This window comes from Rhipicephalus microplus, chromosome 2 (assembly GCF_043290135.1).
Source record: "Rhipicephalus microplus isolate Deutch F79 chromosome 2, USDA_Rmic, whole genome shotgun sequence".
In the NCBI taxonomy this organism is placed as follows: domain Eukaryota; kingdom Metazoa; phylum Arthropoda; class Arachnida; order Ixodida; family Ixodidae; genus Rhipicephalus; species Rhipicephalus microplus.
The window spans coordinates 299130519-299156866 of NC_134701.1; the positions used below are offsets into that span (position 1 = coordinate 299130519).

General features: G+C 44.8%; 1 protein-coding gene across 7 annotated transcripts in view; it reads right to left on the reverse strand.

The window, feature by feature from the left end:
* Positions 1-26348, reverse strand: part of LOC119178697 (fat-like cadherin-related tumor suppressor homolog) — an 812220-nt gene that overhangs the window by 446186 nt on the left and 339686 nt on the right. For all 7 annotated transcript variants that reach the window (XR_012888480.1, XM_075882464.1, XM_075882456.1 and 4 more), the window contains 2 exons: positions 14771-14979; positions 2243-2372 (listed from right to left, as the gene is read on the reverse strand). Coding sequence is in view for 6 of the 7 variants with exons in the window: in XM_075882464.1 (XP_075738579.1) it covers positions 2243-2372; positions 14771-14979 (339 nt within the window). In the remaining variant the exon portion in view is untranslated. The remainder of the gene's footprint in view (positions 1-2242; positions 2373-14770; positions 14980-26348) is intronic.

Genomic DNA, 26348 nt, shown 5'->3' on the forward strand with positions numbered 1-26348 from the left:
AAGGTGCGGTTCGCCCGATTCGCAAATAAATGTGATTCGGCAGTTCTGGGTTGTTTTCCTTTTTTTTTTCTTTTTCGGTAACCTGAACTTGGGAGGTCGACTTACCGTATTTACTCGTATAATCCTCGCACTTTTTTTTGCCGGAAAACCGATGCAAAGATGGGCGGTGCGAGAATTACGCGGGGAAAACTTTTCACGAAAACGTACACAGCGAAAAAGAAAACGAATTGGCCGAAAATCGGGATTCTCACACCAGCAACTAACAGCAAGCTTTAAGAAGTACTAATTAAAACTTACCTCAACAATAAAAGCAGAGGTTCAACACAAGGCAAGATTTATTTGAGACACAAAAAGTGGAAGCAAATAGTCGAGAATTAGAATGCCATACACAAAGCTTGTGGGCGTTGCGGGCGTAGCGGTAGTGTTCGTTGCTCAAAGGAGCTCTCAAAAGGTAAGCGTAGGACGTCAATATTGGGCTGATGGATATTTAACAGAATCGTCCGCAGTTTGCTTCTGAAGAAATAAAGTTTACCATCAATCCCAGTTTTAGGCACACGGCAGGCCCAACGCGTCTTGGTGACTTTCAGCTGCCGTCAACAGTAGCGAACACAAAACTCGTAGGCTCTGAAGGGCCTAACGACGGCCCTGTTGCCATTGTTTAGTGCATGATCTATCACTTGCAACTAGAAGCAGCAGTGTAGCTTCAGTATCGCCCCATAACATGCCAAAATTACCGACACAACATACAAAACGCCGCAACGCGCATTGGCTACTTTGGCTTGGCTTGAATTGGATTGAAAATCCGTGGAATAGTACGCTTGATGCTTAAGAGATGGCGCGCTATCATCATCTTTGGCTGGAACGAGCAGACGACTTTATTGGGGCAGTTTTCGGGGGTGCGATAATTACTCAAGGAAAAAAAAGAAATCGTATTTTTGTTGGGCGATGTGGGGGGTGCGAGAATTATGCGAGTGCGAGGATTACGCGAGTAAATACGGTATATTCCCACTCGACCTATAGTCCGGTTTATACGGTACACTTCAAAGACATAAAAAAATCAGTCTAAACAAGTGACTTGACATCTGGTGACTGCTTCTGGCACCGCGTCAATTTCATAAACAAAGATGGTGGCACCGATGCAAGCGCACTGCGGTGGCACTTAATGCAGTTAAGCGAAGCAGAGGTTTTTGAGCGCATTATTCTGGAGTATGTGAACTTTTGCACAAGCATGAAATGTGTGGGGAAATAACCCGTCAGTTTTCACTGTAGCAAAATTGCAACAGAGAATTATTTCGTTGTCGAAAAGTGCAAGATACACGACATGAATCGTGTGGGTGTTTACCAAGTACATAAAACTATTTCATTGTCAAGATAACTTCATTTAATGCAGGTTTCAATTGTACCTCTTGTTGTAGCGCATTAAGAGCTACAATTGTAGCTACAATTATGCTATACCCTCTGAGCTACAATTGTAGAACAGAGAGTGGGCTCTGCAATAACAAGTGGTGACATTTTTAAAATCTTTTCAGCCAAATGAGGTCACTTGCAAGCCTTGCCTCTGACACCCTGAACATTTGTGCTTGCTTGCAAGATAACCGAGAACTGGCTGCACTTACTGCTCTCACCCTTCTCATGCTTGTCACCTGACACAACAGAAACACCAAACCACGTGAAGATGCAAGGTACAAGACTACGTTATGTAAAAATGAGAAATGCCACTGCTCCAAAGGTTTTGCTAGACCGTTTTGCCACAGCTGTTGCTAGAAGATGTTCCGCTCTGCTTTGACATACTAGATAAAAAATAAATAAAAAAACAGAGTGCAAGTCAAACGTATGACAACTAGCACCAGTAGAAGTTATTCCTCTGCTGTAGCAGTCACTACATACACTGAAATTACAGAAAAACACAATTTCTGAAAATTTAGCTAAAAAAAAAAAGACACATCAGGGATAGTTTCTTGGGATTGTGGTAATTCATTTCTCACCTTTCGGTGCACTAAAAGAGAAGAACGCAAAGTGATGCAAACACGGCACTGTGTGCGTGTTGCTTTTCGCCCGTGTCCTTTCGTGCACTAAAAGTGAGAATACACAGTTTTCCTTGAATATGTAGTTACACAGCGATTTTCTATGTCAAGATTACACTGCCCTCTCAATGTATGCAAGGTTAATTGTCTTGTTTTAAATGTGGAAGCCTGAACTCTGCACATACTATTATGATTTTGTTACTTCGAGGAAGCCTCACCTTTAAGTGGCGCCTTGAGGTAAAGCTCTCCCGAGTCATGGGTGATATTGAATATTGAACTGACATTCCTTGGGGCTTCGTGCAAACTGTAACGCAGCCAGTTTCCTTGGTCTTGGTCAAAAGCACGAACCTGTAAGCCGCAAAGAAAACTCTAAACTGCAGGTGAAATGAGCAAGGTAGAAAGCATGGACGGCACATGTTCATTGAGCCTTACAAAGTATTCAATTTGGAAAGCTTTTGTAATTATGAATTCATATTGTTACGGTTAGATTGAGTTTAACTATGTTTATTTACAGGCTAGTTCAGGTGGTGATCGGCGATGATGGCAAACATAGGCCGAACTAACTAACTTTCTCTTCCTCTACTTTTGTCCCAAGCCATGACCCGGCTCATACCGTATCAGTCCCCGATTCACAGACAAAGCCCGCTGGGCGAGGCGAATCATTGGCGTAGTGTGGGATGGAACTGCTTGAGACGAGCTACATGTGCCAACTGTGTTTGGCTTGACCGACGACCAGCTGACGTCAAGTGTGCCATAGGTCAAGTCACTCAGGCGATTTACGATAACGAATGGACCGACATAGAGCGCTAAAAGTTTCTGGCATAAGCCATGTTTCCGCTGAGGGGTCCACAACCACAGGCGGTCCCCTTTTTTGAATGAAACAGGGTTGTCGGCTTGATCATACCTCTGCTTGGAGCGATCTTGCGATGCCAGTGTGCAAATATGGGCAATTTGACAGGCTTCATCAGCTTGGCACAGTGTTCGAGCAACTGAATCGTTCGTATGGAGCTCGAATGGAAGTATTGTATCGAGGTAGCTGAGCGATTGTCGAGCGTAGAGTAGGCAGAACGGAGTGAAGCCCGTGGCTTCGTGCTTCGCTGTATTATAAGCATGGCTGATGAATGGCAAAATCTCATCCCAGTTCCGGTGATTTGAAGATACATACATAGCCAGCATATTAGTAAGCGTGTGGTTTGTGTGTTGCACAAGGCCATTTGTCTAGGGATAATATGGTGTCAAATGCCAAAGCTGCGAAGTGCAGAGAGGAAGCAATTCCTGTACAGTTTCGGCAACGAATTGGCGACCACGATCACTGATGATGACATGAGGTGGACCATGGCGAAGAACAATAGATCGTAATAAAGTTAAGTCATTGCGCTGTTCCCACTGAAGTGTGGTGACATCATTAAATGCGCGTGAAACAGTAGCAAAGCAGATGTCGAACGTTTCTGTATTGTCCTCAGTTGTAGACAAAGGATGGCGAGAAAGACAACTGGCATCATTATGATAGCGTCCACAAACCATGGCTGTGCTCATAGCGTATCAATATTAACTAGGCCAGCTGCCAGTCCTACTAAGAGTTTAAGTTAGGTCACCAGCTTCGATAAAAGTTATTACATTTAGTCTAAACATTATAATAAAGATTCTGGCTTGTAGGGCTTAAGAAAATTTAATTTTAACATGATGAAATAGCTGCAAGCGTAAAAAATTTAATTTAGGAAAATCAAAATGTGCTCTAATATGCTGTACCAACAGTTATAACTTGTAGTGTACACATATCGAGAAAGATTACGGCCACTAGCGTGGGTCCCGGCTTAGCAATCCGCAGGGCACGCGTTAACCGTCACCCTGCCGAGAACATGGTACTGTTCAAGGTCGCAATACTTTATTGTCTGCGGCAACACCAAAAACGCAGTACACAGCCCATTGCAAAAGGCGCGGCAGGAAAGCAAATGGGCTTATCCACGCCACGGGCGAGAAGTACTACACAGGGGTGCCGCGAGCACGTCTCCATGGACCAAAATGATTCACGGTGACACCGCGATGAAGGGCCCTGTCGCTCGAGCAAGGGCAAGAATGGGCTCACATTGGCTTCCTAGAGGCAGGGATCCACATAGTATGACTACGCACTAAGACAGGACACCGCACCGCTCTTTGGCCTGGTAGTCGAAGGGGGGGGGGAGGGGCGACAAAGGGAAAGCGTTCGCCGTGGACACAAGGCGCCATTGACGAAGTCTGAACAAGCCCCACACAAAAAGAGCCGACGGATGCAAAAGAAAGGCGTGCTTACCCCACGTCATCCCGGAAAAGTTCTCTCTCGCTCCCGATGAGCGTGTGCGATACGTCCACAGAGACTTTGCGCACGGCGCCACAATCGACATTGTGAGGGGTACTGACACTCCCTTGTAAAGTTATTTGCGCCGTGTGGCCCATGTGTCTCGTGCAGAAGCCGTATTTTGGGGTCACGGCTATTGAGTGATATGTGGCGCTTTGTACGCGAGCGGTGATCACCGCTATCATCATCATCATCATGGTTGTTAGAGAGGTAGCACCGGCAGTCACCCCTGGCAGCAGAGGCAAGCCTTGGTGGCGGCGCGCAAGAAACAAGCAGCTCTCTTTTGCGCGTGCTGATTGCCGCGAACGGTTGTCTCTGGCATGAGTCTCCGGTGCGTGGCACCGTGGGTTGCGCGTTGGGGGCCCTCGTGGTAGGTCAAGCGTTGGCGACGGCGCCTTGGATGTGTTATTGTGTTTGTCGTGTTTCGGAGTGTATGTTTACTATTGTGTAAGGATGTCCTAGTGTGTTGATCACGATTTATGTTATAATAATTCAGCAGACAATATCGTTGTTCTAAAATTAGTTAAATAAACGTATGTTGTGGTTTGGTTTGCACTGACCACATTTACTGTGTCCTTTTACTCTAAGAGCGTGGTGGCGATTACCACCTCTAGACCCCACAACGTCCGCTACCAGGTGAGAGGGGCTAAACGTTACTCCCCACTTCCCCAGCGCGGGTGACGACAGAGGAGGGGAGAGTCATGTCAAGACATGAGAACGGCAAAAATAAGCGGCAAAGCCCGCGCAAAGGCAGCGGACTAGCCTCGATTCCCACCAACTAAAAAAACTGGTAACGACTGAAATGCAACTTTGTAGCAATGTAGTGAAAATAACACCCTGTGTATCTAACCTCCACTATCATCATATCTCTAAGATTAGGCGCACTGACATTTGGCAAGTTTGTTTTGCCCACAGTTGGCCATAGTACAAAATGTTACTGCTTGTTTTCAAAATTCTGCTTAATTGCACAATTCAACTTTTAAAGAAACAGCACAAAATGCGAAAATATTTAACTGATTGATATGTGGGGTTTAACGTCCCAAAACCACCATTTGATTATGAGAGACGCCGTAGTGGAGGGCTCCGGAAATTTTGACCACCTGGTGTTCTTTAACGTGCACCCAAATCTGAGTACACGGGCCTCCAACATTTCCACCTCCACCGGAAATGCAGCCGCCATAGCCGGGATTTGAACCCGCGACCTGCAAGTCAGCAGCCGAGTACCTTAGCCACTAGACCACCGTGACGGGGCAACGCGAAAATATTTAATAGAAGGAAAGCTGTCGTTGTCGCGACTGTAACATGCGAAAAATCACATTTTGAAAAAAAAAAAATGGCCTTGCAGATTATAACCGAATGTCCATGTAAAGAAGAAGCATTCAATATGCTTGAAATTCACCAGGCTTACAACTTAGGAAATGGCACAATCTTTTTTTTTTTTTTGAGCAAGATGCAGGACGTATTTTTTTAGCTCATTTTGAGTCTTGAGCTGACTATCATTTCCACGCTCTACAGTGAGGGGCTCACGCTTGGTATACTAATATAACTTAGGTTGACGCTTCTTTCCTTGTCATAAACATCACTATGTTTCATGAAGTACTACAGCTTTCTCTTTAAATAGTCAGAAGAAAATCCAACAACTTGAAATGATATACAAAAAAACACGTACTAATGAATGAAAGTGCACACAACTTATAATCATAAAGTGCTGAAAACAATTGGTGAAAATTTTAAATTAAATTGAAAATGTCCTGTTCTACAAGGTTGAGAACATATTTAGAACACATAGCATTAAGTAATATGTATGCAATAACATTTATGATGAGATAGTAAGTATTGCAGAATCGCAAACCTTCAGTTTTAGTTTCACATGCTGGATGCATTCGAAACTGAACTGAAAGTTTACAATTCCACAAAATGTTCTACATTCCTCAATTGTCCCAATTGTGTCATTATACATTCGAATCTCAATAATTCGAACTCAAAGGGGCCCTCAAATTTGTTCAAATTAAAGAAGTTTGAATTAATAAAAGCTGAATGAACGAAGGGCTCACCATGCAGTTGAGCATGTGCATTCAGCTAATAAACGAGGTGGAAGTTTAAAAGACTTACATTTATTCAAAAATCACAGGACATCCATCATCATTTGAAGTAATCGGTGATGCGCGTATGCACACCTTTGCCTTGCAGCAAGCCAATCAATTTTGTACGCAGCTTGCAAAGCATTGCTAGTTCGACCTCAGCATTCTCCTGGCAAGAGTAGTTGCGCGCGAGAATGTCCAGTGCCGACACTCTCTAAAGACGAAAACAACAACGACTGCGCCTCCATTAGGACCACTACTACCCTGCGCCGCAGCCGGGCGTGGCCAGCACCTGAGGAGAAAGGAGGAGCGTCTCCACGCGAAGAGAAACAGATCAGCATTTGAGAGAGAATTAACACTCCACAACAGCTTTTTTTTTTTCTCTCTTCGTGCGCGCCGCTGAAAGGAGAAGAGTCTACGTGGCAGGGACGGGAAAGAGGGAAGCGTGGCACTAGTGCGTCAGAGGACCAACACTCTGCAACAGCTTTTTTTTTTCCTCTCTTCGCACGTGGCCTGAAAAGAAGAAATGTCTTTACGTGGCAGGAACGAAAAAGAGAGAAGCATGGCCCAGGCACATCGCAGATCAGCATTTGAGAGAGAGCGAGAGTTCCACCACAGCCTTTTCTTTCGTTTTCTTTTCCTTCGCGTGCATCGTTGAGGCGTCGGAGGTGCCGCTGCGGGATTGGACGTGGTGTTAGGAGTATTTTCGGAGCATGGTATGTTCGAACTAATCGTCGTGAGTGCTTGCACGATCGAATTACAGGGCGTTTTCGCTTATTGGAATACACATAGCTTTGATGGGACCTAAGCATGAGGTCGAATTAATCAGAAGCTTGAATTAAACGTGTTCAAATTAATGAGATTTGGCTGTATTCAGATTTCAGAAGTGCTCATGAATGCAAGGGTTGAAAGAATGGTCACAACTAAGGGTGTGTGACCATATAAATTTCAAATAATCTTTTTATAGTGTTTGCTATTCAATTCAATTTGCACTAGAATTCAACTATTCGAACTTCTCCAAGATAAATAGTACAGTCAATGTCCAAATGGCAGTGGCCCCTTCAGATTGCCAACATCTTTCACCCCACCACACTTCCATAATGAAGCAAAGCTGCCTTTCAAGCTCTGCTACAGTCGCAAGTGTATTATCTCTTAACACTTCTTTCACCAGAGAGATGACCAGTGTGACATAGCGAAAGCTCAATTATTGCTGGTATGGACCTTAAGTTTAGAAAAAAAAAAAGTCCAAAAAAGTTCAGATGCTCTTGTATATTGCCCTCTACGAGGCAGATTTGAAACTTCGGTATCAAAGGGAGCACACTCTTGTCTGCCATATCAGTTGGGCTTCCACAGAAGTTGAAAGAAGAGGAGAGGAAATAGCATCTTTACCTTCCACATGTAAAGTGATGTAAAGTGTTGTCGGCAACACTTTGGTGACCCCAAATCATGTACATAAATATAATTTAGAATATGCTTGCCTCATTTTTGATAGGACAACTATGAAACACCATCCCACCAATGTTTCATCAATTAAGCCAAAAGAAACACTTTCATCATGCTATCTTCTACGATTATGTTTAGGAATCCTATCCAACATTTTTCTGCAATTTTGCTTTGACGTATTAGAAACGTGCTCTAGAAATATCCAAGGAATATTCTAAAAACATTTTATTTGATTTGCATTCACATGTTAATATCCAAATTTGTTCCATGCCTAAAATTTGAATTGAAGCGAGTTTGAATATTCAAAGTGCTCAAATATTTGTACAAGCCTAGGGATGCGGCCTCTTTCGGCACAACTGAAATGTGTGCAGGTGCTATCAACTCGTGTAAAGTCATTCACTCTTCGTATTGCACACGTGTCTCACGAATAAGCTGCATTTACGTTTAACATGAAAAATTGTTCTATAAGCCAAAAGAGTTCATCTTCAACTTTCTTTTTTTTTTTTATCACTGGCTTTCCTCGACCAGAAAAACAAAAGATATACGTTTCACCACCTATACGGGTGGCATCGTCAGTAAACAAATAGCATCAGATAAGAGAATGTATCACACTTATATATCTTGCTGTAATCACCTGGCAGAGGGTAACGATTATTATTGCATGCAGATTGATTAGGATGAATGAATTATGATTCCACAAGTTTTCTTGGGCCTCATCATTGTTTTTTCGCGCTAATGCCGTTGCGTTATCAAACACGTGTTTTTTTATCAGGCAGTGTTCAACTAAATCCGTCTAAGCTAGTGCTGCATGTATAGCTTTCGTAACATCCCTTATGTGTTCCTTAAAGGGAGCCACAACCGATATTTATGATACCCGTTTTCTTGAGTGCAACGGAAAGCTTACCGGTCAAAGCTTATAATCACGAAATGGTAACGCGGAAAACACCGTAGAACATTTCTAATCAAAATTTTTTTACTTGCGGAGATTATGCAGCCTTATAAAGACATGCTGCAAACAGTGGATGTGATCGCGATAGCGATTATACGCCAGTGTGATTCCACAAGTGATGAAAAGTGAAGACCTAAGTACAAACAGGTAATGTGTTTGTCAAGCCTGCAGTCTCGCTACCATTGTTTTCTATAGTGCACTGAATTGTTTTACAAGAGCTACAGCACTTTTGAGGGGCTTCTTATGCAAGTACTATTGGTCACGCACAGGTAGTTCTTTCGACTTTAGTCAAGGCGAGCTATGCCTAGTCATCGAAAACAAAACGCATGCCTTTACAAGTGATCAAAAATTCACGCATAGCATTTCACGTGCGGCCGTAGTTGGACGGCTTCGATATGTCTTCGCTGAGCGAATTGAGGGATTTAGAGGAATGAATTTCTGCTCGCGCCAGAGCGACATGCTTCGACAGACGACAGCGCTAGCAATGAATTCAACGAACCGCCACCATCGCCACCACAAGCAGCACGCATGAACCGATTTTCCACAGAGCAGTAAGTCGACGGCATTTCGCATGCCGCAGCGATCCCACTCATAAACGCACGTGCTTCTTCAATGCGCCCGTTGCGATGGAAATCGTGTTATTCTGAAAACACCACGCGGCCGCGCGCATGCACAACTGCACTCATTTCCCTGCAGAGGCCACAAATGCAGCGCCACTTCTCATGCTGTACTTTTTACCTGGTAAGCCACATACAAACAAACGAAAACGAACAATAACACACATATTCCAAACTTAAACTCTTCTTCTGGTGCACTTTAAATAATCACAGCGACGTTAATAGGAGTTCATAGTTGTGTTTAGGACTTCAAAATTGCGCTAGGGGCACGACATGCCAGTTTTGGTTACTTTTGAATGCGATTTAAAAATATAAATCCTACTCAGATCGCAAAAAATATGCTGTCACCTGTAATCATATTTCATGCTCCTTTTTTTCCACAAGAATCTTTGCATCGTAACAACAAATCACTGAGGGCAGCTCGCTTTATTCAAGATACTGGCAACATTCATTTCTTCATACTTCCCCAGGGCCTGTGTTGACAATAGCATGTCGCGGTGTAACAGAAGTGTATGAACAACCACATACTTGTGCTTTGCAGAGTGGTGCGAGTCGTAACTCATCACAGTGCGGCTATCACAAAATTTGCAGTACACGGCTGTCTCCAATGAACCATACACACTCCGACATATGAGAACATCTAGATAGACTGAAATGCCATAATCGTCCATTTCACAAGTGAATTAAATGGCTGGATGAACGTTAATAAGGACACGTGTTTGGTCTCGATAATGAAACGAAGCTGGATCGACAATAATGATGGGGCCTAAGAAAACTTGTACAATCATGGTTCATTCATGGTAATCAATCTGCATGCAATAGTAATCATTGCCCTCTGCCAAATGTTCACGGCAAGATATAAATGTGATGTACAGTCGCGGCCACGTCTGAGCACGCGAGCAGCCTGTTTTTGCACTGCGGCACGAAAGCTTGAGGCAGTATCGGGCTGTGACATGCTCAGTCTGACAACTAGGCCATGCATTCTCCTGCTACACTACTTGAGAGCCCGAAACTGCCTCAATGTTTCGACCCGCAGAGCAAAAACCGCCTTCTCGCGCGCTCTACATAGACGTGGCCGCGGCTGTACTTTCTCATCTGATGGTATTTGTGCACTGACAATGCCACCCGTATAGGTGGCGAAACGTCTATGTTTCGTTAACCCCTGCAAAGTTGTTTTCGCCTTGTGGCGCACACGTGTCCCGCGAATGGGCCGCAGTTAGGGTAAACAGCTGCTGGGCAGTAGGTGGCGCAGCCCTCACACATGATCTTAACCATCGTCATCATTATGGTTAGCACGGCAGCGGCAGCAGTGACACCTGGTGACGAGGTTACATGGCCAGACAAAAAAGATTGACAAGCCTCTTTGGTGTGTGACGGTTGGCGCAAACAATCGTCTGCCGCGGTGGGTCCATGAAAACGGTGCTGCGAGTTGTTTCTTGCGGGCTCTCGTGGTAAGTTGAGTGTTGGCAGCGCCGCCTTCATGTTACCTTAATGTTCTTATGTTGGTTGAGGGTATCAGATTATTGTATAAAGTTTTGTTCACTATTGATGTGTTGATTCGGCTGATGATATCATCAATGGCAAAGTAATTAAATATATCAAGTTATCAAAATCCCCTGGTAAATGGGAAAATTATCGCACATGTTTGCGCGAGTACACTTCACTGATGAAAAATGCAAAAAGGCAATTCTTCAGTCATGATCTCCTCGGCATCCTGCGCGACAACCCAACAAAATTTTGGAAGTATTTGTCTCCTAAAAAAAGCGCTGCTCAAAACCTGCCATTTACTAATCCCGATGGTTCGGCCGTTTCCGCCACTGACTCCGCCGAAATCATTAATTCCCATTTTTCATCTGTATTCATGCATGAACCACCGATGTTCCGTCCTTGCCGCCCAGAGACTTCCCACAGATGCTACGCATTTTTGTTACAAGTGAAGGAATAGCAAATCTAATCGACAACCTTAAATTCTCCAGTTCTCCTGGCCCAGACAATATACCCGCTAATATTCTGAAAAGCACAAAATTAATATCCAGTCTTATCCTACAATTTATTTTTAACCAATCCCTTGACACTGGTTTTATTCCTAAAGACTGGAAGATAAGTAAAGTCACCCCCGTGCCCAAATCAGGAAGCCCTTCAGACCCCTCAAACTATCGTCCTATTTCGTTAACATGCATTGCCTGCAAGCTGCTAGAACACGTAATGTACTCCCACAATGCAACTCATCTGGACCGAAATTCCTTCTTTTTTTCTAACCGACACGGGTTCCGGCGTGGACTGTCGTGCAAGACACAGCTGTACGAATTTTCTACTGACCTTCATTTTAACCTAGACTCTTCTTTTCAAACAGACGTAATATACCTCGACTTTTCCAAAGCTTTCGACCCTGTTCCTCACCGCCGTCTAATAAGTAAACTTTCTTGTCTCAGTATAGACCCCTTAGCCCTTTCTTGGATTAAAAATTTTCTAACCGGTCGTGTTCAGTATATTGTTGTCGCGAATAATGAATTAACCCGTGTCGATATAGTTTTCGGTGTACAGTAAGGTTCCGTTCTTGGGCCTCTTTTGTTTATAATATTTATTAATTATAATCCAGACAAAATTTCATCCACCATCCGCCTTTTTGCAGACGATTGTGTGCTTTACCATCGCATCTCATGTTGCACTGACCAAATTACACTCCAGAATGACTTGTCTAACATACATAATTGGTGTTCGCGGTGGCTAATGCAGCTTAATACACAAAAATGTAAATTCATGCAAGCTTCGCGCAAGCGCACTAACTTTTCCTTCCAGTATTCTGTGAACTTCCAACCCTTAACCCAGGTCGACTCCTATCATTATCTTGGCGTAATAATAACAAGTAAACTAACATGGTTCGAGCACATAGAACAACTAGTCACCGCTTCAGCAAAATCACTTGGCTGCATTAAAAGATCGCTTACGTCCTGCCCACCGCAAATCCGAAAATTAGGTTACGAAACCTTCACGCGTACTAAACTTGAATATGCTTCTGCTATTTGAAACCCTCACAAAAAATTACCTAATCGATGCATTAGAAGCAATTCAAAATCGTGCTACCAGATTCATCACCTCACAATACAGTTCTCGCTTAAGTATTACCAGTATCAAACTATCCCTCAACCTCCCTCCCCTAGAAATCCGCCGCAAAATCACTCAGCTCTGCCTTCTGCACAAACTATACCATGATTTCCCGTCGCAACGCAATACCGTTCTTCTACCTCCTGCCCGTTCATCGCGTCGCCTCTTTAACTCCCTATGTTTACAGCGCTTACATGGTTCAACTAACGCTTTCAATAAATCATTTTTACCTACTGCCATTGAAGACTGGAATAACCTGCCTGAATCCATAGTGTACGAACAAAACCCCTTAAAATTTAAACAGCTAATCACAAATCACTTGATATGGTAGTTAATTTACAATTGTTGCCGTTTTCTTCCACGTATATATATATTTTTCCTTCTGTTGACATTGTTTTTTATCATGTAGTTCACTTTCGATTATGCTTTGTACCACTGACAATCATGCATCTGTTGAATTGTGTTTTTGCCTCTCCCTTATGTAATACCCCGCAAGGGGCCTTTAAGGGTTCAATAAATGATAATGATGAGGATATGTGTTCTTTGGTTGGGTTTGACCGCGTCGACTGGTATCCTTTCGCTTCAAAAGCATGGTGCCTCATTTAGACCCCACAAGTTTAACAGCTGCTGAGCGATAGGTGACGCAGTGCTCGCGCAGTTTCACGATCACCATCATTATCGTAACCAGCACTGTTGCCCGGCAGCGAGGCTAGGTCGATGCACAGGAAACATGGGGAACTCATCGGCATTGGGGCGGCAATAGAGATCCTGCAGAGGACCTGCAGGATGTGGCAACCGCAGGTTGTTTCCTGCGGGTCCTTTGTGGGGAGTCGAATGTCGATGACATCGTCCCTGCGTTACCTTGTGTTTGTTATGTTAATTTAGGTATTGAATTATTGGTACGAGAATAATGAGCTTGTCACTAGTGTTGTATTTGATTTGGCCGGCGATATCATGGTCGGTAAAAGTAGTTGAATAAAGCATTTACTCGCACAATGAACTCACTTTTCTTTGTTTTCCCCCTTACCATCGAAAAGTTCATGCCAATTTGGGGGAAGGTTCATTACATGAGAGAAAAAAAGTCACAGGAGTTGAAACAGCAAAAATTTTGCACGACGGTACTAAGAAATTCACTGTCCAACCGCTGCTGGCCTTTAATTCTGTGGCTAGACTACACAGTCCATATTCGAAAACTTCGCCCTTTACAAGGGAACGTTGTCCGTGTGTTGGCCCGTGAAGTGCACAATGAACCTTTTTTTGTCCCCCGAAGCACTTGTTCTCCCCCGTGACAAGCATGCACTGATCGATGTCGAAGTGCTGTCCATTTGCACAGTACCGATGCTCCAATGCATGCTCGACCAACTATGAGTTTAAAACTGGCAATGTAGCTGGCCTACCAGCCAATCATGCTCCAATGCATGCTCGACCAACTATGAGTTTAAAACTGGCAATGTAGCTGGCCTACCAGCCAATCATGCCCTGCGCAGCAGCTGTCCAACAAAGTTTACAACGACAAACCTGACATCAGAAATGCAGCATCCAATAGCGGCACACACACATTGCGGCCTTGCGGGTGAACCGCACTGTTTAGTTTCGTTTTGCTTTTTGCTTTGTTTTGGTGTTGCTGTGCTAGTATGGTGCTCTGCTACAAAAGGTGGGACTTTTAAATTTTGATCAATATCATTTCTATTTGCACTGTTTAGCATGGTTGTTAAACTATGTTTTGACTTCGATTGCATCATTATTTTGGGACGAAATGGTGTGATTTAACGTCATTTCAATCTTTAACGGCACTGGCTATCACATCAAAATAAAATGCACAGATACATTAAAAAAAAATTTTTTTCAAGACCAAGGTGGGGGTTGGGTTCATTATGTGACTGGGTTCATTATGCGAGTAAATGTGGTATAGTAAAAAAGCTCGTTTCAGTACATTAAGATATATTTTTATTTTGAGCCTCCAAAGAATGACTGCACGTTAGATTGAAATACTAAATACATTTATTTTTCTCAAGTGATACCAGAGAAGCATCATGAGGCAAGGTTAGAAAAGAATTGTTTTCTAGTATATTGAGGTCCTCAGAGCATAATTCCTATGGGGGTTTCACAGAGACCAAACCAATTTGTAGTAAAATGCAGGTCGCCACATGACTGTGCCACATATCATTGAGGCACAAAAATATCTTTCGCCAAAATGCAAAATAAGTAAACATCACCTTCAGTAAGGTGGTTCCAACGCTGGTGTTAGTCCATATGCTGACTTGATACTCAGCTGCACCAAATGTTGGCTCATTATCATTAACATCAGTAACAGCCACACGAACCACAGCAAATGCAAGCCGGCCACCCCCATCCGTTGCAGACACTGGGACCTCGTAAAGGTGGCGACGCTCACGGTCCAAGGGCTTCTGGGTTACCAGCTCACCTGCATAAGCAGTTTGTTTCAATTACTTGAGCTATCGAGTACCCAACTATATAACTGGAGGAAAATAAACACTAGACAGCAGAGAACCTATGGTGACTTCCCTAACATTTCTTCCAAAAATACTTGATGTGCGTGCCATTGTCCTACATGGCTACATCCTCGGTCCAATCACCCCTTGTGCATAGTTTTAATGCTCTTCCTTCCAACATATGGCCTGTGTCAAAAGGAAGATTTATACAACTATAAACACAACAACGTACCAACATAAATATTGCCACTTGCCCTTCTTATGTAACCACTCTATTGCATGTTGTGGGGGTGATAACACCCCATCGTAAAGTCGCGTGCGCTTCGTGGCGCACCTGCATTTCGCCCATAGGCCGCACTGAGGATTCACAATTATAGAGCAGAAAGTGGTGTCGTGCTCACGAGCGTTTATCACTGCTATCATCATCGTGGTTAGCACGTTAGCGCCAGCAGTTATGCCCGGCAGCGAAGCTAGGTGGTGGCACATGGCAAAGATGGCTAGAATTAGGAGGTGCGAAAAGCAGCCGCCGAAACCGTTTTCCAAAGCACACCGATGCCGGTTGGGGCGCAGTTAGACTCGTACGGGCCACAACAAGTGAGCACGCGCTGCTCTCCGCAAAAATCGTTCCAATGCTTTGTGGCGGTCACCCATTTTCGGTAAAACCTTTTTGACTGAGAAAATGTAGAGCACTGCAAGGCATCCAAGACACGGATTTAAAATAGCAATATAGTCTCGCCTCTGAAAACCCTTTCTGAAAAGGCCTATGATGTGAGACTCCACCCCGACGTTAGTGGATTTAATGATATTGTGGTTATTGAAGGCAGCGTTGCAGATGTGTTAAGATACAATAAATTACTAGAAAGCTTGATACTGATTTCAACATGCTGAATACCTTCAAGCTAAGACAGAAAAACTGGTACCAGAGCCTCGTTTTCCAACCGCGTAATCTTGTTCAGCCGTAGCTTGAATAATAGGTGTTATCATCAGTTTCCAAGTATAGCAGTCTTAGCAGCCTGCAGCTGCTTAATAACTTCAATGAGTCACGCATTAAGGGCGCAACACCTTGTCCCCAGTCGCAGACATTAAGCACTGTTTTTTTTTTTTCCCAAAAACACTTTATTTTGAGGCATGTCAGGTGTTCATGCTCTCACTCATAGCTTTACTCTTTGCCTTTTCTTTTCACCTTATGTTTGATTCATGTGTTTCAAAAAGAAGTCGACCCGAGTGAGGCAATATTATCGCGCCACACTCTTGGTCAAAGCTGCAGTATGCTTTGGGCAGCCAATTTGTTGCGTCGCGTTTTTCCCCTTCAACATTTCCATGACTGATTTAGCCTGAAGATGCGATGTGCTCGAGGAACGAGTGAGTTTGTTCTCAAGACTCAGGATGGGGCTTTAGAAGGAATTCGACAGATATAAAAGTCCACCGAGATGCCGCTGCTTGCTTGTCTGGGTTGAAAATTTTCTTGGCACATTTACTTCAGAGACAAGCAGCATTTTATGCTTTTCCGAAAAAAGGTAGCTAAATCCATTACTCAATAAAATAAAAAAAAAGAATGTGTTACCACTTTACGTTACCTACAAACACAAAAAAAAGTTACGCGTGTTATTGTTTGTGTAAGAAAAGTAACACAATTTTCATTTCAACTACTACGTAAGGTGAGAACTTTCAGTCTGTGTGCCCTCTCTGCAAGAACCCGAATAACAATTTAATAAACCTCATATATATATTTCACAAAAGCCTCTAGCCAAAAGAACTATTTTAGGTGAATATCTGATATAACTAGAAAAAATGGCACAAAATGCCAGTCTTATAGCATAGTGCCCTAATGTATACCAAAGAGTTGTTAGTAATTAGTTTTATTGCCGTGAAACTTGGTAGGTATATTTCTCATAGTCACAACAAACGGAAAATAAGATTTCGTTATTGACGCTCTTCTAGAAAAATCCCGTACTGATCTAGCTCTTGTAGATATGTGGGGTGTAACGTCCCAAAAGCACCATATGATTAAAGAGATGCCGTAGTGGAGGGCTCCAGAAATTTTGACCACCTGGGGTTCTTTAACGTGCACCCAAATCTGAGAGCAAGGGTCTACAGCGTTTCTGCCTCCATCGGAAATGCAGCCGCTGCAGCAGGGATTCAGCCCTGCGATCTGTGGGTCAGCAGCCAAGTACCTTAGCCACTAGACCACCGTGGCAGAGCTGATCTAGTTCTTTACAAACTTGTAGTAATTATGGTAGCATGCATCTACTAGTACAAGACATAGGCATAGATTTTGTACCGATAAAGAAATCCCTGAATTATTTTGTCCCGTGGAAAAGGATGTTTACAGCATAAATAATTTTAGCCCCGTTCACCTACTAAGTGCCGCAAAAATAGCAAGTATTTATTCGAAGGTGTTCAATGTGTGGGGGTGCTGACACCCCCCTGTAAAGTTGTCTGCGCTGCGTGGCCCTCGTGTCTCGCCCCTAGGCTTTATTTCGGTGGTGACCACCGCCGGGCGATAGATGGCATTGTGTTTGCTTTGAGTACCACTGTTGGTAGAGTGGTAGCGCCGGCGGAGGCCCCTGGCAGAAGGCAGGCCTTGGTGGTGGGCGAGAGTTGAGCGAGCCTCTTCTGCGCGTGGCGGCTGCCGCGAACGGTTGTCTGTGGCGTGGGTTCCCGGTGCTCGGCACCGCGGGCTTCGCGCCAGGGTCCCACATGGAAAGTCGGGCGTTGGCGACGCCGCCTTGGGTATATGTTAGTGTGTTGGGTGTGTTAGTGTCTCACTGCGTTATGTTGTTTGTATGGTAGCGTGTTAATTGATATTGATGTATCATTCGGCGGACGATATCGTCGTCTAAATTAGTTAATAAATGTATGTATGTTGTGTGCTTTGTACCGACCGCGTCTGCTGTGTCCGTTCACTCCAAGAGCGTGACGTGGCGAGGCGCTCATTCGCCTCGCCGAGACCACACAATGGCTGCCCAACGTGGAGATCTTGGAGTATCGGACGACAGTTTTTGCGGTTATATACAGGGATTTTGTTAGAGCCGGAGTAGAGTAGCCCAAGGGGGGACTTCATTGCTAGCGTCGGTGGTGTGCTTTGTTGAGAAGCGAGGAGATTGGTTTTGTAACGTGTTTGGATTTGTCGGCAGGTTGACTTTCTATTTATTTTTTTGCTCGCAAGTGTTGTTATTTTTTTGTTGTTCTTAGTTTTCAAAAACGTTGTTGAATTAAGACGAGTGCCATGCGGTCCTCATCCTGGGGTGAGCAAGGCCTAGAGCACGTGGTATGTAGGCCAGGCCCGAAGCGAGTGAGTACAGAAGCCTTGTGGGTGGTCCGATTTTCCGTAAATAGCTTCTTCTATATCTTTGGGCTCAGGAAGCCGGGCGCCGTTGCTGTCTGGTATTGCGGCTCGACGCCAAGGCGTCGTGACACCGCCCGGGGCGGTGGACGCCGATCGCTCGGTAAGCTGCTGTGTGCGGCGAGCGATGGGGCCACCTCACAGAGTGGAAGTCTCCTCACGGCTGCCTCTTCTGCGCCTAGGCTAGGTGGATGCCAGTTGTTGCCGAGCGACTCATTAGGCCTAAGGCTCTGCGCAGCCGCCTGTCGCACGTGGCACAACTAGATGGATCGTGGCGTTGAGGTGTTGCGCTCTGCTTCCCTCACTTTTTTTTTTCTTGTGAGCACGATTAGGAAAAGTGATTTTTGTTTTATTTTGATGGGCGTCTCGGCCGCCACCGATGTATTAGCTAGCAGTACTGACCAACGTACCACGTGGACGAAAAGCTCAAAGCTCCCTTCCCGAGGACCTGCTCGATTGTTTTCTTTCAAGTTTTTTTTTTTTGTTGTTGTTGTTATTGATGTATTCAGCGGGAGGTATGTCATCCACGGCCGGCTGTCCTGCACATCGTCAGCGTCGCTGACCAGGAATGCGGTCGTGAGGTCGGGCGATGGAGATGCCTGGGACCTACGCAACTGCCTGCAGTCCGGCGCCCTCGCGAGTGCTGGTCGCAACTGGAAGACGTGTTGGCGCTAGCGACGGATCGTCGCGCCGATGCCGCCGTTGCTGTTGCGGGGCCGGTACTCAGGTGAAGTCTAGCCGGACAGTGCAGCAGTGTCGACCAGCGGCGGTGTCGTGGTGCAAGGACATTATGGTCGTGCAATATCATTTTTTTTTGTTAAAGCTTGTGTAGCTCATTTTTTTATTTCGGGATATGGTTTGATTTAAGGTTGGGGGAATGTGGGGGTGCCGACACCCCCCCCTGTAAAGTTGTCTGCGCCGCGTGGCACACGTGTCTCGCCCCAAGGCTTTATTTCGGTGGTGACCACCACCGGGCGATAGATGGCGTTGTGTTTGCTTTGAGTACCACTGTTGGTAGAGTGGTAGCACCGGCGGTGGCCCCTGGCGGAAGGCAGGCTTTGGTGGTGGGCGAGAGTTGAGCGAGCCTCTTCTGCGCGTGGCGACTGCCGCGAACGGTTGGTTGTCTGTGGCGTGGGTTCCCGGTGCTCGGCACCGCGGGCGTCGCGCCAGGGTCCCACATGGAAAGTCAGGCGTTGGCGACGCCGCCTTGGGTATGTGTTAGTGAGTTGGGTGTGTTAGTGTGTGCTTATCATGTTATTGTGTGTTTAGTGTGTCACTGCGTTATGTTGTTTGTAAGGTAGCGTGTTAATTGAAATTGGTGTATCATTCGGCAGACGATATCGTCGTCTAAATTAGTTAAAAAATGTATGTATGTTTTTTTTATTTCACTTATCTTTATTTATTTATTTATCGTGAATACATTGAAAGGCTGACGACAAAAGCTGCATACAAGCAGCTTGACAGGCCCGTCAGCCCAATTCAAACGTCAGCAGCAGACGGCAGATATGCATGCTGTAGAAATTTACAGTAATAAACACAACACACCAAAGTATCGCAATTCTATTGCGATAACAAAAATATGCAAGTAAAAAATATATGCACACTAACAACTAAACAAAGAAACGATATTGTATTCGAAAAACATGAGAACGCTACAAACAAGAAAAAGAGAAACGACGAGGCAATACTGAAACATACAAAAGTGCAAATAGTGTCAATTTACAAAAAGAAAAAGATGCACCGGTAAAAGAAAGACTGATAATAAAAAGTATACATGTGAGCTACTGCACACAACAGAACAGGAATAAGCGCTTCAAAAAAAAAAACAGAAAAATGGTTACACCACTCAGGGTATCACCCACACTGAGATGCATATGCACTAAAATGTTACACATAGGAAAACCAACGGCTAGTAATTGAAGGCCCGAAAAATTGGATGCGTAATGCATTAAAACGGTACACACAGGAAAAAAGTAATGTTTGTTGTTGAAGGCGCGAAAAATTTGAGTAGCAAAGAGAAGGAGTAAGAAGAAGGTCTGTAACGAAGGTCCGCAAGGCAGAATCGATGGACACTTGGCGATAACAAAATGGGCGACGTTAAAAAAAAAAAAAACCTTACCAGGATGACACTATCAATCTATGCACTTCCTTTTTGGAAGTATGCGTCATATCTATGTTCCTTGCTTCCAGTTCGTTCAGTAAGCGCGGCAAAGTATTAGATAATGTTTGCAGACCGTATGATGTACGAAAGGTGGGCACGTGCCATCGTTCAGTGTTTCTGCAAGTGTTACAGGCGCATTCGGGCAAAGGCAGGCCAGCTCAGATAAATTTTTGCAAATGTTCGCTAGTTCTTTCTTGAAGCTAAGAGCTAATCTTACATTATAAAGATCGAAAATTTTGGTAATGCAGTGTTTCTGAAATAAATGACCAGTGTGGGCCGAGAAGCTCAAATTCCAAATGGAACGCAAGGATTTTTTTTGCAGTAAATTGAGTCTATTTTTATTAGCAAGCGTAGTAGTTCCCCAAACTAGGTGAGCGTAATTTAGATAAGATTCAAACAAAGATTTATAAAGCAGTAACTTAACTTTAGGTGGAATCAAGTGGCGGTGTTTGCTGAGAATTCCTGCAATGCGAGACAATTTTATCATTACAGAATTAACGTGGTCATCCCAAGTAAGGTGACTACTGAAGTGCACTCCCAATACCTTCAGGCATCCCACGATTTCTATTGAGTCAGAACCAAATTTAACATGCTGCGGAACAATGATTTGTTTATTTCGGGGTCGAAACAGTATAGCTTTAGACTTGTTTGCATTTATTTTTAATCGATTAGTAATTGACCAGCATTGAATAGACTGCAAGACAGCGTTAGTTTCCCTTCCGATTTGGTCAGACGAGTCCAACGAAAAAAGTATGGTCATATCATCGGCATACAAAATGCACTTAGCTTGTTGACATAAGCTTAAAATATCATTAATATATAAATTAAACAACAAAGGTCCTAATATACTCCCCTGTGGAACTCCAGCTATTATACGCTTAACAGATGATTTGTGGGTATCAATACAAACATACTGTGTGCGACTGGCTAAGTAAGAGGCGAGTAAAGAGTGAACACAACCGCGGAAGCCATACCTATCAAGTTTCGATAAAAGTATGTTGTGATTAATGCAATCGAATGCCCGAGAAAAATCTATGATCACGCCTAGAACAACTTTCTTTTCTTCAAAGGAGCGTAATACGTATTCTTTTTGTTGAAGTAGTGCTAATTCCGTAGATTTGTGTGTTACAAAGCCATATTGATCGTCAGAAACTAATTTATGAGTTTTACAAAATGATGACATCCGAATCTGAATTATTTTTTCAAGCCCTTTAGAAAATACCGGCAATATTGACACGGGTCGATAGTTTGACGCACATCTCCTATCTCCCTTTTTAAAGAGGGCGGACACTTTTGCCTTTTGCATTTCGATGGTTTTTCATATTCATAAAAACAGAATAAACTTCTGAGCATGTCACTGGGTTCAGAAACATGCAATTACTGTTATATAAATAGGAATTTTCATTTGGCGGTGCAGCACATTCAGTCCTGCGGCTAACAAAATGATCGTTAAAGGCATCACACATGTCTTTGCCCGTGACGCTAGCTCCATCAACAACGATCTCAACGGGAGCTATGACATTGTTAAACTGCAAAACTACCGTATTTATCTGTGTCCATATTTTTTTCATGTTGTGTGCTTTGTACCGACCACGTCTGCTGTGTCCGTTCACTCCAAGAGCGTGGCGTGGCGAGGCGCTCGCCTCGCCGAGACCCCACAAATGTGAGCATCACTTTCCAAGGTATTAAATAACGAGTGCTCTGTTACCTGCAGTAGGCAGCAGAAGCAAATTTTGTGAAAGCAGGATTGGTGAACGGCTCTACCGTATTGCAGGGACAACTTGCTGACAACTACAACTTGCAGAATTTAGCGCAATAGCTCTATTCTGACAGGTAACAAACAGGTTACTAAATTATAAACCGAAACAAGTAATGTGCTACACCACGGTAACGGTGTTACTTGTAGTGCGCTACTGCCAACACTAGAAACAAGACAGGCGTTCTTGCACTTCCGTAATTATTACGAAGTACAGTAGACTCCTATTAAACGAAACTCTCTTAAATTAAATTGCTGCTAAAGTGGAGCAACTGACACCAGTATGTTTGGTTTCGTACTTGAATATTATACCCCTGTTTATCTCTCAGTACACGAAACTCCTCTCAAAGAAAACACGTTTCCTTGGCCCCTCCAGGTTTCATTTAAAAGGAGCCTACTGTACAAGCTTTCTCGGAACATAGCCTCCCATATGATTGATACACAAAGTGGACGTCGCTTCTCTCAGCAGTGTACGATGCATGGGCAATACGCGTCTAGTGGAAATGTCTTTCGTTGTGTTTCTCATCATATTCCGCCTCATGCAGCATTATTTAAACAGACAGAAGAGACTCTGCGACTCCTTCAGCCGTGTTCCCACCATTGGGACTCTGTGGAAGGCTGTAGAAGCTGAGGCATCAAGTGTTTCACTGAGGTACAATTCACCAAGATTAGGTCTTCTGTTTTTGTCGTTGACATCTTCAGACATTTCACAGAAGTGCAATGCAAGCACCAATTCACGAGATGATTTACAAAAAGCAGCGAATGCCTGTGAAAAAAATAACAGAGCATGAGAGGAAAACACAGAAAACTGCGCCACTCACAACCCGTGCCGCTGCCATCAGCGCCCCTAGCGGCATTGGCGTGCTGAAGGAGCCTCTCCAGCAAGAATAAACCTTGTGTTCATCACACCTCCCCCTTTTAGCCATCCTAACATGACACAGAAGTGGCTCTCTCTGGTGTGTGGTGACTGCTGCGAATTGCCACCTTCCCGCAGCGGGTTCGTGATAGATCCCTACAATTGTAGGCAACTGTAGATAGGACTTCCTGCCCGCTGAATATAAAATGCAGGCCAATTCTTCAGTTTCCAAATAGAAAATTAAGCAGCAGTGAAATATCTCTCGACAACACTGAGGACACCAATTTCCAAATGATTTTGTCACCGGAGCTACCATAAGTTCTGTATTACTGAGCAAGCAAGTGCGCACAATTCCATGTTCCTGTGTGAAGAGGGCTCGCCAAATAAGGACTTTGTGCAGGACTGAGCACAACATGTGGGTCTGAAGATTGTATGAAATTTGTGATCGCATGCAGCTTTTCAATTTGGCATGATATTGTATTGATCGAGTAATTATGTTTTGTGGCTGCAAACTAGCAGTGATAAGCACGGTAGTGAATGATTATACAATAGTGTTGTTAGTGTGAAGCTCATTGAGGCACTGCGGCATCAAGCTCTGATGTACGGTGTGGAGATCTGAGGCGCGCCTGCGACCATTTCGCGGGCATTCCGCCACACGGCCACACCCTCTTGCTTCCCTGCTCTGTTAACACCACGTGGCGATAGATGGCGCCACGCGCGGGCACAGCGCACGCCACTGCGCGCGCCGAGGGAGCGGCCGCTCTTGCTCCGTGGACAGCACCGGGTAAGCACGTATTTTCCTTCGTCCGCGTCCCCTTTGGGAATCGCGGACGGTAGCCTGCCTGGGGTGCCTTGGGCACCTCGGCAGGCATGTTACTTGATTGCTAGCTTCGGAGCGTACGCTAAGCCCAGAGCGGTGCCTAGTGCTTGAAGTGGTCGTACCACAACGAGCCGCACTTGCGTTAGGCCTACGTGTACTAGGTTTGCCCTAACACTCGCGACCAGGCCCATTGGCCATCGTGAGAGTGCGCAGCATAGCCGCGCGGGACATTTTCCCGACCGGCGTGTCAAAGCTCGCCATTGCCAGCTGCGACGTGCTCGCAGTTTTCCCCTTATTGTGAACATGTCCGCGTGCGGGTGCCTTTGCTACCCGCGTCCCGGGAGCGGACGTTGTACTGTTGTTCGGGGTGCCGCCAGAGGCAATAAAGTGTTGTGTACTTTTACATTAGAACACTGTCTATTTGCCGCGCCGCGCTAAACGCCTTATCAGTTGAGCGCACGCGGAGCGGTGCGCTACACGCGAGTAAACGGAGTAGCGGCCCTGTGGCTCGCTAAGCGTGAACCCGCGGTGATCGTCCGCTGCAGTTAGAAGCGGGGTCACCATAACGGTATAAGTCGGTAACACTGCAAAAATGTCGTGCATTTAAAATGAACTTCTTGCGCTTCGAATGGTAGTCTGCACAATAATTTTTCTAGGAGCTATGCTTTGCCACCATGAAACGAACAGAAGCAGAGCAAAGAGCAAGCACTATCGAAGTCAAATGAAGTGTGTGCAGCGGACTGTGTGCACGGCCAGTAGAAGTCGTCTGCTGCCACCATCTGAAATGGGCGGCGCGCCTGGTTGTCCATAGTTTGGCACTTGTTCCCTTTTGATTTGGCTGCGGGAGCACCACCTTTATGGTTTTCATTGAGATCAATCAATTCGTGCAGCGCAGTTTCTTTAGCTAAACCAACTGTCACCCGCGTGTGAGAAGCGAGCACTCGTAGCTTCCTGAATAGTGTTTTGATGTGCTTCCCACTGAGAGAACGCAGTCAAACTTCAACATCCATGTCGATGCCTCGAAGTGTTTTTTGTGCGGGCGCCGAATGTGATCAGGGAACTTGAGCTACAGACAGCGACTCTGTGACCTTACCTGATTGCCTCTGTTTACACGTTAAGCACGTGCATTAGAATCCTACCGTGTCGAAGTTAGATCAGTCACCAAGGGACGCTTTTGTTTAAATATACAAATACATAATGTAGATGTGCTTCTCTCCTCGTTTACCTTAGACACACACAAAAGGCAAAAAATGTCTGCTACATCTGCAATGTTAACAGCGCGTAACTGTTATGCGAGCAAAGGGCGGATAAAATAGTGACGCTCCAATGCTTATGCATGGCAGTTGCTTCCGGCTGTACTGCATTCTATCCGCCCGATGACATGAAAATGAGCCCTCTTTGCCCTGGAACTTACCGGACTGTGTACGCTTGCTTGCTCGTTAATCCCGCACTCATGGCCGCTCCCGTTACAAACCATTACGAAATTGGTGTCCTCAGGGCAGTAGACAGCTATTGCAGTGCTGCTTGCTTTCCAACAAACTGAAGTATAGGCCTGCGTTCCGTACTTAGTGGGCAGTAAGTGCGATCTACCGTTGCCTATCCTTGCGTAAGGGCATTTTTTGACAGGTTGTAACTGCAAGTTAAACCATATACAGTTGAGCCCACATATAACAGCCCCACTTATAATGAACTTTGGCTTAAAACTAACAATATCCGCATAACCGTGAAAATAAATTGTTTCAACGGCACAAAATTGCACTTACAACAAACATCTCTGAGCACTGCCAATCGATTACAACGAACGGACTCGGCTCTCTGCAGACTTCCTGGGAAACCACTTTCAATCATCGATCAGGCATCAGCAAGGTGCCCATAGATTTTCATTGTTAGACCGACCCTGCTCCGCGAACCTCTAGTTGTCGCTCTTCCGACCTTTTTTTCTTATGCACCCCTTTGTCCTTTGTACCCCCGCTACTTTGAGCACCCCGCATCGGCAAACGAGGCCAGTGTTTTCACACTGCAATCAATATTTCGAAAACCGGTCAGCCAAGTATAGTCTCCCCTCAGTTTTTGATCGCTGGTACTGTCATTAGCGCCGCCAGCCTAGAGTGACCAGACCATTTGCCAACATTGTTGGCCATCGACTGTACCCGATCGTCTGCGTCTTGCTTTATTGTATCGTTCTAGTGCACACACGTGCACTACCCCACTGACTGTGATAATTCGTGATTCATTTCGTGTTTAGAACCTGTTCTCGCTCACTTCGCACTCCGCTCAGCATGGCCGCTGCACGCGTGCGGAAGCGTAAAACGGCTGTTAATTTGCGAGTAACAAATAGAGAAATATCGAAGTCAGTGAGGCCACGCTAACCCGCCAGCGCAACAAAATGATTTTTTGACCTC